Source organism: Macrobrachium rosenbergii, chromosome 21 (assembly GCF_040412425.1).
Source record: "Macrobrachium rosenbergii isolate ZJJX-2024 chromosome 21, ASM4041242v1, whole genome shotgun sequence".
NCBI lineage: Eukaryota > Metazoa > Arthropoda > Malacostraca > Decapoda > Palaemonidae > Macrobrachium > Macrobrachium rosenbergii.
Genome location: NC_089761.1, coordinates 32,668,144 through 32,682,377, shown reverse-complemented (window position 1 = coordinate 32,682,377; position 14,234 = coordinate 32,668,144). Strand labels below are relative to the sequence as shown.

At 36.9% G+C, this 14,234-nt stretch overlaps 1 protein-coding gene across 1 annotated transcript in view; it reads right to left on the bottom strand.

The window, feature by feature from the left end:
• Positions 1-1,343: 1,343 nt before the first annotated feature.
• Positions 1,344-14,234, bottom strand: part of LOC136849866 (uncharacterized) — a 65,699-nt gene continuing 52,808 nt past the window's right edge. Inside the window, exons 2-3 of the mRNA XM_067123357.1 lie at positions 11,575-11,673; positions 1,344-4,808 (exon numbers count right to left, since the gene is read on the bottom strand). Of these exons, the coding sequence (XP_066979458.1) occupies positions 2,982-4,808; positions 11,575-11,673 (1,926 nt within the window). The 3' untranslated portion in view covers positions 1,344-2,981. The remainder of the gene's footprint in view (positions 4,809-11,574; positions 11,674-14,234) is intronic.

Here is a 14,234-nt window from a genome sequence, read left to right as displayed (position 1 = left end):
ATAAAGTAGGTTAAATGGGTTCTAGGGTTCTTCTTCCCTCTCAAACTCACCAGGAGTTAACCAAATAGCTGTTAAGAACCTAGTTTCCCTTACAAATTTGCCTGGAGTTAACCAAATAGCTGTTAAGAACCTCCAAGTTTCCCTTACAAACTCACCAGGAGGTAACCAAATAGCTGTCAAGAACCTTCCAGTTTCCCTTACAAACTCACCAGGAGTTAACCAAATAACTGTTAAGAGCCTCCAATTTTCCCTTACAAAACTCACCAGGAGTTGACCAATAGCTGTCAAGAACCTTCCAGTTTCCCTTACAAACTCACCAGGAGTTAACCAGATAGCTGTTAAGAGCCTCCAAGTTTCCCTTACAAACTCACCAGGAGTTAACCGGATAGCTGTTAAGAGCCTCTAAGTTTCCCTTACAAACTAAATGAAGTTAGCTAAATAGCTGTTAAGAACCTCCAAGTTTCCCTTACAAAACTCACCAGGAGTTAACCAGACAGCTGTTTAGAGCCTCCAAGTTTCCCTTACAAACTCACCAGGAGTTAATCAGACAGCTGTTAAGAGCCTCCAAGTTTCCCTTACAAACTCACCAGGAGTTAACCAGACAGCTGTTAAGAGCCTCCAAGTTTCCCTTACAAACTCACCAGGAGGTAACCGGATAGCTATTAAGAACTTCCAAGTTTCCCTTACAAGATAAGAGAAGTTAACTAAAATAGCTGTTAAGAACCTCCAAGTTTCCCTTACAAAACTCACCAGGAGTTGATCAGTTGGCATTAGGGTTCTCCTGGCTCCATCACAAACTCAATAGTTGACCAAAGGGTCTGAAGGGTTCTCCTAGATACTTCAAAATCTAAGTAACCAGGAGTTGAAAAAATGTGTCACAGGATTCTCCTACTTCCTTCGCATACTCGCCAGAATTTGATGAGGAATTGATTAGGTTCCCTTAAAACTTACCAGGAGTTGACAACTTAGGTTTTAGAAACCAACAGGTTTCACTTACAAGCTCACTAAGAGTTGGCAAAGTAGGTTTTATGAACCAACTAGATTCCCTTATAAGATCACCAGGAATTGACAAAGTAGGTAGTATGAACCAACTAGATTCCCTTACTTGCTTACAAAATCAACAGGAATTGACGAAATAGGTATTGGGAACAAACTAGATTCCCTTAGAAAACCGCCAGGAATTGACAAAATAGGTCTTAGGAAGCAACGAGCTTTCCTTACACACGCATCAGGCGTCGACCATTTTTTTTCTTATAGGCTTTTTATTAATCTTTCTCAAGTTGTAAGATAAATGACATCGAACTGTCTTGACTTACTAAGAAATTACTACTAGGTCAGAGTACTTTTTTCTGTTATTGTCTGAGTTATTCAATTTTCTCCTTTTCCCCTAGTTATTTGTGAACCTCGAGTCTTCCTCCTATCGTCAAGCTCCAAAATCTCACATCATGATGTATCTGTTACTGACATCATTACACCCAAGATGGTGAGGTCTTTTCCAGGATAGCAGTTGGCTTCTAGTGTCACATAAAATAACCCATCTTTTTTATGCTTTGCTCGCTAAGAGTGAAGATGGCCATTTACGATAGGGAGTTTATGGTGTCATTAAACACTTGTGTTTATGAACCTGAGGAAGGAGCTACTCTCTTTCTCTCAGTCTGTGTATGTGTGTGCAGTTTTGCTTATGTATATGTATAAACACACACAAACAATTTATATATGTATATATATATACATTGTATATGTATGTATACATACATACCCACATACATACATAAATGAAAGGAAGAGAAAAGCTGTATGTGTCCTATACATATAAACACTCGATCTAGTTCTCCAGTACTGGTCATGAAGCAAATTTATATGACTAGCTAAACTTCACAAAAATTGAAGGTCAAAAATGTATTCCCAGCCAGCCCACCATCTGTGGCTCTGTACAGGGAATGGTCCCCTGCTCTCAAGAAAGTTTTACTTTATATAGTTTTATCGTCATCTTGGTTTTAAATACATTATAAAACTTTAGTGACCAGAGGCACCCCGAGGTGCATCACTAAAACTATTCTTAATCGGCAAAATTTCCATATCTTCCTCCACTTTCCTTTTGATTTTATGCCTCTTACATCCTAAAGAAACCTGCTGTTGACTTCACATGACCTTCACTCCTTGAAATATTGGTTATTTTTTTTTATATGAACACATCAGTTCCCACTTTATACACACACACATCCATTGACAACAGTTTTTATGTATACTCCTAAGTGTTTGTTTTGTAGATAAAGACAGCAGTGAAATATATGATGCAATAATATCTGAAGAAAAAACTAGAAATCATAACAGGAAAGCTATTTTGCTCTCAGAAGTAAGTGATGCCATACTTATAACAAGAACTAGAAGTATTTCGTAAGTGCTAAGAATTTGATACTTTGAATACAACAACATTTTAAGCACGGAACATTATTCGTAAGCACATCTTTCAGCAACTCAAGAATTATTCTTTTCCATACATTTAATCCTGTCAAGTGTAAACTAAACACTTTATATACTGGACAAGAGACAACTTTTTTTTTTACACAAGAAGCTTCATCTCACAGAGCTAAGGGAATGCAATGGGTATTGTATTTGAATTATGTATACAATTATGTACATATGTATACAGTTCCTAGTATTCATTGGCTGGTGATTCCCACACCAACCTGAATCCTGCATCAGTACCCTGATTTTGTTGCACAATCTTGGTGGACCTCAAAAGAGATCTCGTTAAAGGACTCCACTACGGATGAGTATCTTCAGTGAGATCAGTCGTAAAAGTTCCATCTCCTTCAGAAGAGCTGTTACTCCTCCTCCTTCTCCTCCTCCCCTTAACAACCTCCTCATAACTCTCAACTCTTCCTTTGGGAAATGGTATAATCTCTCAAGGTTCCATTCTGAGAGGGAAAAGTAATCTCGCTCAACAGTTGGCAATATCTTGCAGAGTTGATTCAGTCTCATCCTCTCTCCCCTGATGTTTCACCAATCATGTTCATGTCTGGTACTCCGTTGCTCTTTGTGATGTACTTGCCATTGGCAATAATCGTACTTGGAGTTGAACTTGGGTCTCCCTTTTGGATGACAACCTTGCAAAGTTTGGGTGAAGGGGAAGGCATGGCTTCCAAGCCATCCGGGTAGTCCACCGATTGCCTGGTGTCTTCTGAGTCGATCCTCTCCAGAGAAAGTTTGGAGAAGTCGAATCTCAGACCATTGTTTTTGAACATGGCTCTCTTGCGGTATCTCATTGGTCCTGGTCCCGGGAGTGGACAAGTAGTTGTGTCGTTATCAGAGTCCATTGGCGAATCTTCAGCATTGGAGAAACTGTCTGATGACCAAGAGACCCTCTTAGTCTTTCTGGCTGGTGAGAGAGGTGGCTGTGGACGTGGCCCTAGCAGTAAAGGCCGCACTAGTGAAGGACTACCCAATTCACCCACGTGCTGCTGGGACGCACTTCTTGGGGGACCTGGCACAGATGAAGTTTGACACTCTTCCATGTGTAAACACGTCATCTCGAAATCTAAACTCTTCTGTTTGTTCCTGGCAAACAAAGCTCTCCTTAGAGATGGACGATGATTGGAGTGATATGATGTGGTGAAACTTAGCTGAGTTGTCTCGGTTTCTTGCTCTCTGTCTCCTTCAAGACTGTTTGACTTCAAGAAGGTTATGACCTTAGATGGAGTGCGAGCTAAAGGACTACCTGTATAAGCATTAACTTGCTCGTGGCTTCCTGAAGCTGTTTGTTCACTCTGTTTATCATTTGATATAGACTGATTATTGGATAGAAGTGATGACTCAGTTGTGTGGTTCAGCTGACTGAAATCCCTAGTAGTGATGGATGAATTGGAACCTCGTACACGGAAGCTTAACTCAGAGGACTGTCTGATGAGTTTAGGGTTTCCGTCGCTTGGAGTAGAAGTAGGCTGGATGAGAATTTCTGACATTCGCCTTTGGAGTTTCTGCTGGAGGGGTAATGAGAGTGAGGGGGTAATGGAGGGTCTGCGGGAAGCCGGCACCGATGATGCTCGTGACTGTATTTCATAATTAACTTCACTTCTATAGAGTCGTTTTCTTAAAAAGTTCTTGAAATTCTTCCGTAACACTTTGCTCTTCACCCCGTATACGAAGCCATTGATCGCTGGCGCAATTGTAAAAAGAGAAAAATTCGTAATAGACAAGGAATCAGGTACATACGATTTAGCCACAGCCTCGTATATAAGACACAAGGTCGATGGCATATACAGGATGATAAAAGTGCCCACAAAATGAAACACTGTGGCGGCTGCTGACCTCCCACGGTAGCGTGTGAGATAGAAATGAGATCTTTGTGGGGTCACTGTGGCTTGCGCAGACACCGTCACATCCCACAGCGCGGAGACTATTCTGTGACGATGATGGCGCGCGATGACTAGAATGCGTCCGTTGGCCGAAGCCACCAAAATTGCTGGCAGTAGGAACCCCAGGAGGGTGATGATCAACGCATAACTTATGCCCAGAGATGGCAGGGCAGTTACCACGTCTGGTATGCAATACCCAGGCGGTCTGAACTTGTTGTCGAGGCCTGGTACCACAAGGGGGAGAGTACATAAGGCCCCAGATAATGCCCAAGAGATGGAGAGAGCCACGCCCACTCTTCCTGGGGAGACGAAACGGGCGTAGTGCAAGGGGGAAGCTATGGCCACATATTTATCCACGTTGAGCGCGGTCAGCGTCCAGATGGCCGCCACGTGCAGAGTGAACCAGGCGCTTCCAACGACCTTACATCCATTCTGCCCCAGCCATTCGTCCTGCAATGTGAAAGAAACGCATTAATTTTTCAGGTCAAAATGTATAGGAATCATGAAATTAGCTAAAGGCTGTCATATATTAGAATGATATAAAGAAGATAATGTAACATTGAATCTTTTACGAAATATATTGTCTAGTATATCTGCTAATTTTTACATAGTATAAAGTTCTGATGTCAGACACCTATAGAAAGTGAGGCAAAGCTACGTTTTTCTCTCTTTCAAATAAAAACTCTTTTAGATCTATATTTTTCGAAGCATACTGGACTGCGTGTACTTCCATTCGTGTCGTAATATACCCACCAAGGAAGGAAGGATAGTGAACCCTTAAAGCCTTATGAAGCAAAATCAATGAAGCGACGCAGAGAAATCAGTTACGTCCTTGAATTGCGTCCGTCCAGTCTTTGTTGTCAGAAGCTCATTCATTATGGAAATGACTCCCACCCCCACCCCCGTCCGGAGTGCACGCCAAGGCCCTATTGCAGGAGGACCCTTGGCGTGTCTGTAAGTAACGATGATAATGACACCGTGTCCCGGACTCTCAAGACAAACGAACGCGTCATGATTTAGCATTCTGCTACGCCTTTCAAGAGAGCTTCTTCCCGTCTTGGGGAGGGTTTATAATTTTCTGCTCGTTTCTTGAAAGTTGCATTGGCGTTTTTTTTAGCACGTGATGTTGGATAGGAAAAGCCTTAGTACTGTTACTGTTTTTTTTTATGATATTGATTGGAATAATTACGTGGTCCTCTCTCTTCTTTTTCTGTCTTTCTTTACATGTAAAATGTCTGTCCGTATGCATACTTCGAGTGTAATTGTAAAATGGTTTTTTGTTTACAAATATGCATTGCGAAACTATAGACTGATATTATCTTTTAACATGAAGCTGTTTCCTTCAACCGGAAGGAACTCTTGCAAAAAATAAATAAGTAAGTAAAACGCTGTTACCATTAACATTCATACTTGCTTAGCGTGAGTTCCATGACGATTCTGATTAACTAGCGGAACTAGCTGCAACCCCATTCATTCCTTTGACTGTACCTCCGTTCATATTATCTTTCTTCAATCTTACTCTCCTCAAGAAATGTTTTCCAGCGCAACTGCGAAGTTTTCCTCCTGTTGTATCTTAAAAACCTTTTTAGTCTCAATTTCCTTACTAATATTGAATGGTCTCTGAGGTCCCAGCGCTTGGCCTCTGGTCCTAAATTTTATATTCCAACTCCGATTTAAAGGTTGGAATGGCCTCTGAGGTCGTAGCTCTTGGCCTTTGGTCCTAAAATTTTATATTCCAATTCCAATTTTAAAGGTTTGAATGGCCTCAGACGTCCCAGCACTTGGTCTTTGGTCCTAAAATTTTACATTCCAATTCCAATTTAAAGGTTTTTATCCTTAGTTCAGTGCGAAAGGATGAATAGAACAGTCATACACGGCATGTTACTTTGAAAATAATATATGTAAAAAAAGGGACTATATTGTTGTCCAATCTCCCTTCGTCAAAATTTAATTATGATGAAATATTTTTGTAATGAGCTATTAATATTTTTAGTAAAAAAAAAACTCTCAGTGATAACAGTCAGTGTGAAGAATGCCATAAACGTATTAATGCTAATGACGTCGGTACTTCCAAAAAAATATAATCAACGAACTAATTAACTGAGGATTAATTATGCTGTAAGAGATTTTTTTTTATCTTTTTAAGCTTATGTAATATTTTAATGTTTTAACAAATGTTGTTTCAGGTTTCCCTCTGATGTTGGTGTTAATGTTGAATGTTTGAATACGTGTCCGAATGCATCTCACATACGAACACTTCATTATTATTATTATTATTATTATTATTATTATTATTATTATTATTATTATTATTATTATTATTATTATTATTAAAATATGACCAGAGACCATTGAAATTCAAAGCAAAATGCCATAGGAGGCAATGCCCATATGAAGAGAGAGAGAGAGAGAGAGAGAGAGAGAGAGAGAGAGAGAGAGAGAGAGAGAGAGAGAGACAGAGAGAGCAGAGTAGTAAATTACAGAGAAAATCTTAAATATATACTGTATATATATATAATATAAATATATATATATATATATATATATATATATATATATATATATATATATATATATATATATACATACAAGACATACATTTTACATATACTTACATGCATACATACATACGTACGTACGTCCACTGATAAGCAAGTATATACGTGCATTCATTTATGCACAAAACATCCACCTGGGAAACGTCTGAAGGAATAAAGAGAAAATTGGAGACGCGTGGGATGAAAATAATCGTGCATTGAGAGAGAGAGAGAGAGAGAGAGAGAGAGAGAGAGAGAGGAGAGAGAGAGAGAGAGAGAGAGAGAGAAAGTCAGTCTGACGTAAGCAGCTCAAAACGTCCGCATGAAAGAACCAGCTCTTTTTTTTCTCCCCTACCGCAAAAATTGGCCCACCGTAACTTTTCAAAACTCGCAGTTAATCAAGAACGAAGGTCAGGCTTTTCCTCAGCCGCAATTAAACCTTTTAATTAAAAAAAAGCCTATTTGTCATATCCCATCTCGCATTACGCATTTTTACGCGAGATTTGATTGTAAATTACTCACTCGGCCCACTTCGCAGGATATAAATCGTAAATAGAAATTTCATGACTGCACTTTCCGACTCAGCAACCGCGCTTCGGAGATAAGGGATGGGTTTGCAGTGACGTCACGGGACCTCCTCTGCATCCCCCTTGATGACGTCAGAGGAACAGGCCTGACCGGACACTGTTTGATGGCGGAGATTCTCTGAAATTTTTTTTTATTTTTGGGGGTAGTTTGCGCGCAGCCGGGTTTCCCCAGACGTGACCCAGTGGGAAATTTTGGGAGAATTTTTAGTTGTCGTTGGGTTCAAAAGGAAAAATCATGAAAAGAGGAGAAAGTTCATAATGCAGTTAAACTTTTATGAATTGGCTCAGCATCCCTGATAAGAATTGTTCAGCAATGGAAGAATCTGGATGGAAATTTCGTTGTCGTTGAGTTAAAAGAAATATTAAAAGAGAAGAAACTATTCTAGACTATTTACCAAAATATCCTCGAACGTTTTGTAAAGTGGCTCACTCTCTCTCCTTTTTATATTTGTCTCCCAGAATCGAAAACCAAATTCATTCCTTTTCAGAAAACTTTTCCACCATTCACCGGCTCTTTTGCCTCCTAACTCCCGGGGGTGGGGTGGGAAGAGGAGGGGAGGGGAGGGGAAGGGGAGGAAGGGCCTGGGAAGAGGTATACCAGCATATGACGTCACGCCGGGTCCTACCGCGTCATTTCGTCCATTTTTTGGTTTTGAAGAAGCGAGAGGAATTTCAGGAGACTGATTCAACGCACTGAATTTAAGCGCATACATTTCAGAATGTGTACTGTATATATATACATATATATATGTATATATATACATTGTATATATGTACACACACATATATGTATATACATATACACACACACCATTCTGATCCTCTGGATGCGGAGTTCGAATCCTCGTCAAGTATCAGACCAATATATATATATATATATATATATATATATATATATATATATATATATATATATATATCTACACACATACACACACTTTCTGATTCTCTGGATGCAGGTTCAGATCCTCATCAAGAAGTATCACACCAATATATATATATATATAATATGTATATATATATATATATATATATATATATATATATATATATATATATATATATATATATATATAAATATATATGGATGTGTGTGTGTGTGTGTGTGTGTGTATATATATATGTAACAATGTATGTATATACACACCATTAAACCGTCTCCCCCAAACAGGTGCATGCATATGTATGTACAAAGTGCATGAATAAACTAGTCATGCATACCTCTTTCACGCCAACACTCTTTATTTTTACCATGGAACGTTGTATGTGGTATGTGGTCTGCTGCTGTATGTGGGCAGTGGCCTACTGGATTTAGCCATTGATTGGGATAGACGGCCATTGGAAGAATAATCCAGTTTTGTACCTTCAAATATATTAATTGAAACTGCTGCCGTGGCCGTTTTAGGCTGGAAGGTGAATTCCATTACCCCTTGTTTTAATTTCCTTTTGTTATTTAAATTTTGCCAGCATTTTGGATTCAGTTTTGGCTCCCCCACCTGTTTCTGCAGTTGCGTTTGTGCGTTCGTGTGTGCCCATGTTTGTTTATCCAGGCAGGCACATTCTAATACAACAGTATTATTATTATTATTATTATTGTTATTATTATTATTATTATTATTATTATTATTATTATTATTATTATTATTATTATTATTATTATTATTATTATTATTATTATTATTTGTTTAATAAGGTAGAGGGAGTTATTTGGAGTCTTGTGGCATAACGTCTGATAAGGTGTGAATTTGAAAAAAACAAAATTACATTTTGATCATACCTCTGTGCGTTCCTTATCAGAAGACAATGAAAGATAATTCTGTTTTCCAGCAGTACCTAAAATCGTTTTAGTACTTAACATGTTTGACTATTTGAATATAAGAAAAAAAAAACGGCACAAATATTCGGAGAGACGCAAAGACATTTCTCGACCATACGCCATTCTAATTCTGGTCTAATTTTAGCACGATATTTACCGTAAGCTTCGAGGGACTTGCACAAACACAGTGGCTTCATAGAGTTCGGCCAACAATAGGCTGGCGACGAGCGAGGAGGACCTTATGGAAAATTCCCTTTGGAAATGAGCAAAAGGGCTAAAACTGACTTTGCTAAAACTAGCACTAGAAGTCAAGGTAAGGGCTTCAAACAACAATTCGTGATGGGACATCGAACTGGCTGAATCAATAAACGAATTGTGGGTTATTCGTAACGATTGTCTTCAAATTCACACCCGTGTTACACGAAGGGATGTCTTCGCACAAAGGACCCACGGCGAAAAATTCCCAAGCATACTGCAGTCAAATACGTGAACTAGTAATGAGCAAGCAATTGCGAGGCTTGACATGCATAGTGTAGCCAACATTTACCGATCTGACGCTGAGATAATGAGCGAAATTTGCTTCGCCTGCCGGTACTCACGACAAGAGTCTAGTCGGAATGACAAAAGTACAGTAATTTGGATATGATGGACTGAATAAGAACGCTGTCATTATAAGACAAATAGTGTTGGTCTTTGAAGTTCCTCGTTGGGAGGGTGGGTTCCATTCTCAGCTAGCACTAGGCTGGCCGCGAGTTCGAATCTCCGACCGGCCAATGAAGGATAAGAGGAATTTATTTCTGGTGATAGAAATTCATTTCTCGCTACAATGTGGTTCGGATTCCACAATAAGCTGTAGGTCCCGTTGCTAGGTAACCAATTGGTTCTTAGCCACGTAAAATAGGTCTAATCCTTCGGGCCAGCCCTAGGAGAGCTGTTAATCAGCTCAGTGGTCTGGTTAAACTAAGGTATACTTAATTTGTTTACTATTTGAATTCTTTGTTATAATTGAAACAAATTACTCCTGTAATACTGCATGTAATACGACGTGTAGGTTGGCGAGTTCTGGTTTTAAGTTCAGTGAGTGTTTTAAAATTGATTAGGCAAGTGATCCAGTTCCCTGTGAGTTTTAAAAGGATTGCCACCTTAAGCTGTTGTCTGACACTTATGAGACAAGCCTGCCAGCACTTGCGAAGGTTGAGCCTTTGTTTTGTAAATTATCACAGACTAAATAAACAAGAGTCACAGCCAAAATGCATGTTTTGATTCATCATGGAAAACAAACAGTACAGCCAAAGAGCTTGCTAAGATATATCAGCTAAAGAACTTTCTTAGGTTTACCAGACGTGATAAGCAGGACATAGTTTACGTGCTCTAGGCAGAAAATACATTTCAGCTTCCACACAGCTTGCTTAGCACAACCAGACAAGGTGCCTGGTAGAGACAGAGCTTAGGCTAACTGATCAGACAAGATTAATGGCCTATTCTTAGCCCTGAAGAACTAATCATTTATGGTCACTATTACTAAAACAGGTTCGAAGAGCTGATCATTGAAAAGACTCAAAAACGAAGTTCTGAATTCAGGAGAGATCACTGTGGCTCACACAGAGTTTCCACAGAATTTATATTAAGGGTGCTTCCACACTTCAGTAATACATGTCATAAACATCTCAGTAACTTATTGCACACACATCACAAACATACTGAATACAAGTCAACGACTTACTGGCAGTCCTAACCAGTCCTTCATATGATTAAAACCAACATTTGGCAAAATTCGTACACTTCCGGTCATTGACTTGTTCCCTACACAATCATTGACTTGTTCCAGACACGTTCATTGACTTGTTTTCTACATGTCATTGACTTGTTTTCCACATGTCACTGACTTGTTTTCTACATGTCATTGACTAGTTTTTCATTTCATTGGCTTGTTTTCTACAAGTCACTGACTTGTTTTCTGCATGTCATTTGCTAGTTTTTTACATAGTAATTGACTTGTTTTCTTCATGTCACTGACTTGTTTTCTACATGTCACTGACTTGTTTTCTACATGTCACTGACTTGTTTTCTACATGTCACTGACTTGTTTTCTACATGTCATTGACTAGTTTTTCATGTCATTGACTTGTTTTCTACATGTCAGTGACTTGTTTTCTACATGTCAGTGACTTGTTTTCTACATGTCAGTGACTTGTTTTCAACATGTTGGCGATAAGTTGGCGACAGATGTTTACGACAAGTTTTACTGTAGTATGGACGAATAAAAGAAACCTTACCTGCAGGAACGCAGGGAAGAGAGCAATCAGGAATATTGCGGCGATCAGCAGATTGATGACTCCAAGATGCAACAGTAGGATGTGGGTTGTGGTTCTAGTCTGGAAAACAAGAGAGAGAGAATATAGTTGGTGTATTTATTCTCTACATGTGCTAGAACTGTTGTTTATTCATTCCTGTCAAAAACACGTGCCTGAACAAATTACATTAGTGATCATTTCTTTGGAACTGTGCAAAAGTGTGTCCTCACAAGATATTATGGTTAGGATAATAAAAAATGTTTTTTTTAATATTTTATGTATGTATATATATATGAGTGTGTTTGTGTGTATTATATAAATATGCATATATATATATGTATATATAAATATATATATATATATATATATATATATATATATATATATATATATATATATATATATATATATATATATATGTGTGTGTGTGTGTGTGTGTGTGTTTGTGTGTGTGTGTATTTAATCCTTGTAAATACACATATTCATAATTTACATGTACAGTACATACAAGTATACATAAGTTCAAACAAATCCTGAATTATGTTTGCACGTGCAGATTCATATTCATACACAGTAATGCATAACAAATATGAATATTAGGCAGAATTACATATGCATTAGTTACCTACTTCTCGGAAACCCAACTCAGTAATCCTTCCTCCATATTACTTGGTTAATTTCCATAAAAATATATCCATTCGGGATATGATCAGATCATATTCGAATTGAGAGAATGATAATGTCGGGGAAAAACATACTTTCCAATTACCTCTTTAAATGTTTTTTTTTGTGGCGTCATGTTTTCGAAAAGGGATGAAATGAATGTTTTAACTAAGGTTGGATTCACCTTTTTTTTTTTTACCTTTATTTTTTTTTCATCTGGGTTGATCAGTTAGCGTTGTCTCTGTAATGGAATGAAAAAGAGTTTTTTTTAGCGTTTGGTGTTCGTTTGTTTTTTGGCAATTTTTTTCGAAGAGGTTGATTATATTTCAGTTTGGTTTAGTTTTTTTAGGAAATTGTACTCTCCAGTTTGGTTCAGGTTTTTTCTTTAGATTATTACACTCTTCAGTTTGGTTCAGTTTTTTTTTTCTTTTGCTTATTATACTCTTCAATTTGGTTCAGTTTTTTTGGAAATTATACTCGCCAGTTTGGTTCAGTTTTTTTTAGGAAATTATACATTCCAGTTTGGTTCAGGTTTTTTGAAGGAAATTATACATTCCAGTTTGGTTCAGGTTTTTTTAAGGAAGTTATACATTCCAGTTTGGTTCAGTTTTTTAAGGAAACCATACATTCCAGTTTGGTTCAGGTTTTTTGAAGGAAATTATACATTCCAGTTTGGTTCAGTTTTTTTTTATTAGGAAATAATACTCTCCAGTTTAATTCGGTTATTTTTTAATATTTTTGTAACTATTTCTGTAATTGCTGATTCCTTAGATATTGAATGTGAAGGTTAATATAATCTCACCGATTTAATTATATTGTCTCTCTACTCTCTCTTATAATTAATTCACCGACCTGAAATGAGGTGGCAGGGGATACATGACCCTTCAAAACAAGGTCATCCATCTTGTCCAGTTATTTTCAGATTCTGGAATGGGGGCAGAGTAAATAACTCCATTCGATTGCTCTTTTTTAAAATTTATTCTTTTAAGATTTATTTTTAAAACTTATTTTTAGTATTTAGTTGACTGTTGGTTTCGCTCTGAATATCTTTGGGTAATGTGTGATCAAAATTATTGTATGAAATATTATATACTGGTTAGTATGATGAGGGTCACACTTGGAATGAAGAGATATCCAAGCTTGATTTGCATATTCTTAAAACTTACGTATTTTTAAATTGTGTAAATTTTTAAGCTTGCATGTTTTTAAAATTTGCATATTCTTATACTTGCATCTTTAACTTGCGTTTTTTAAAGTTGCGTGCTTTTAGAATTTGCATATTTTAAAACTTATATTTTTAAAATTTGCATATTTTAAAACATTTTTAAAATTTGCATAGTCTTATGCTTGCATCTTTAACGTGTGTTTTTTAAACTTGCATAATTTTAAAATTTGCCTATTTTAAAACTGATATTTAAAAAGTTTGCATGCTCCTAAACCTGCTTATTTTAAAATTCTCATATATTTAAACTCGCATATTTTTACTAATTGCATATTCCTAAATTTGCATATTTTTACTAATTGCATATTCTTAAACATGCATATTTTTAAACTTGTATGTTTTTCAAATTTACATTTTCTCAGGCTTGCATGTTTTTTACATTTGCATATTTTAAAAAATTAGCATATTTTAAATTTTGCATATTTTTAAACGCATATTTTTAAAATTTGCATATCCTAAACTTACATATTTTTAAAACTCGCATATTCTTAAACTTGTATCTTTTCAGAATTTGCATATTCTCAATTTTGCATATTTTTAAACTTGCATAGTTTTAAAATATGCACATTCTTAAACTTGCATATTTTAAGATTTGTATTTTTAAAACTTGCACATTTTAACCTTTCATATTTTAAAAAATTGCATATTCCAAACTTCCATATTTTTAAGCTTGCATATTTTTTTTTAAATTTGCAAATTTTCAGAACTTCCGTATTTTTAAAATTGCATTTTTGTTTAAATTTACATATTTTTAAAA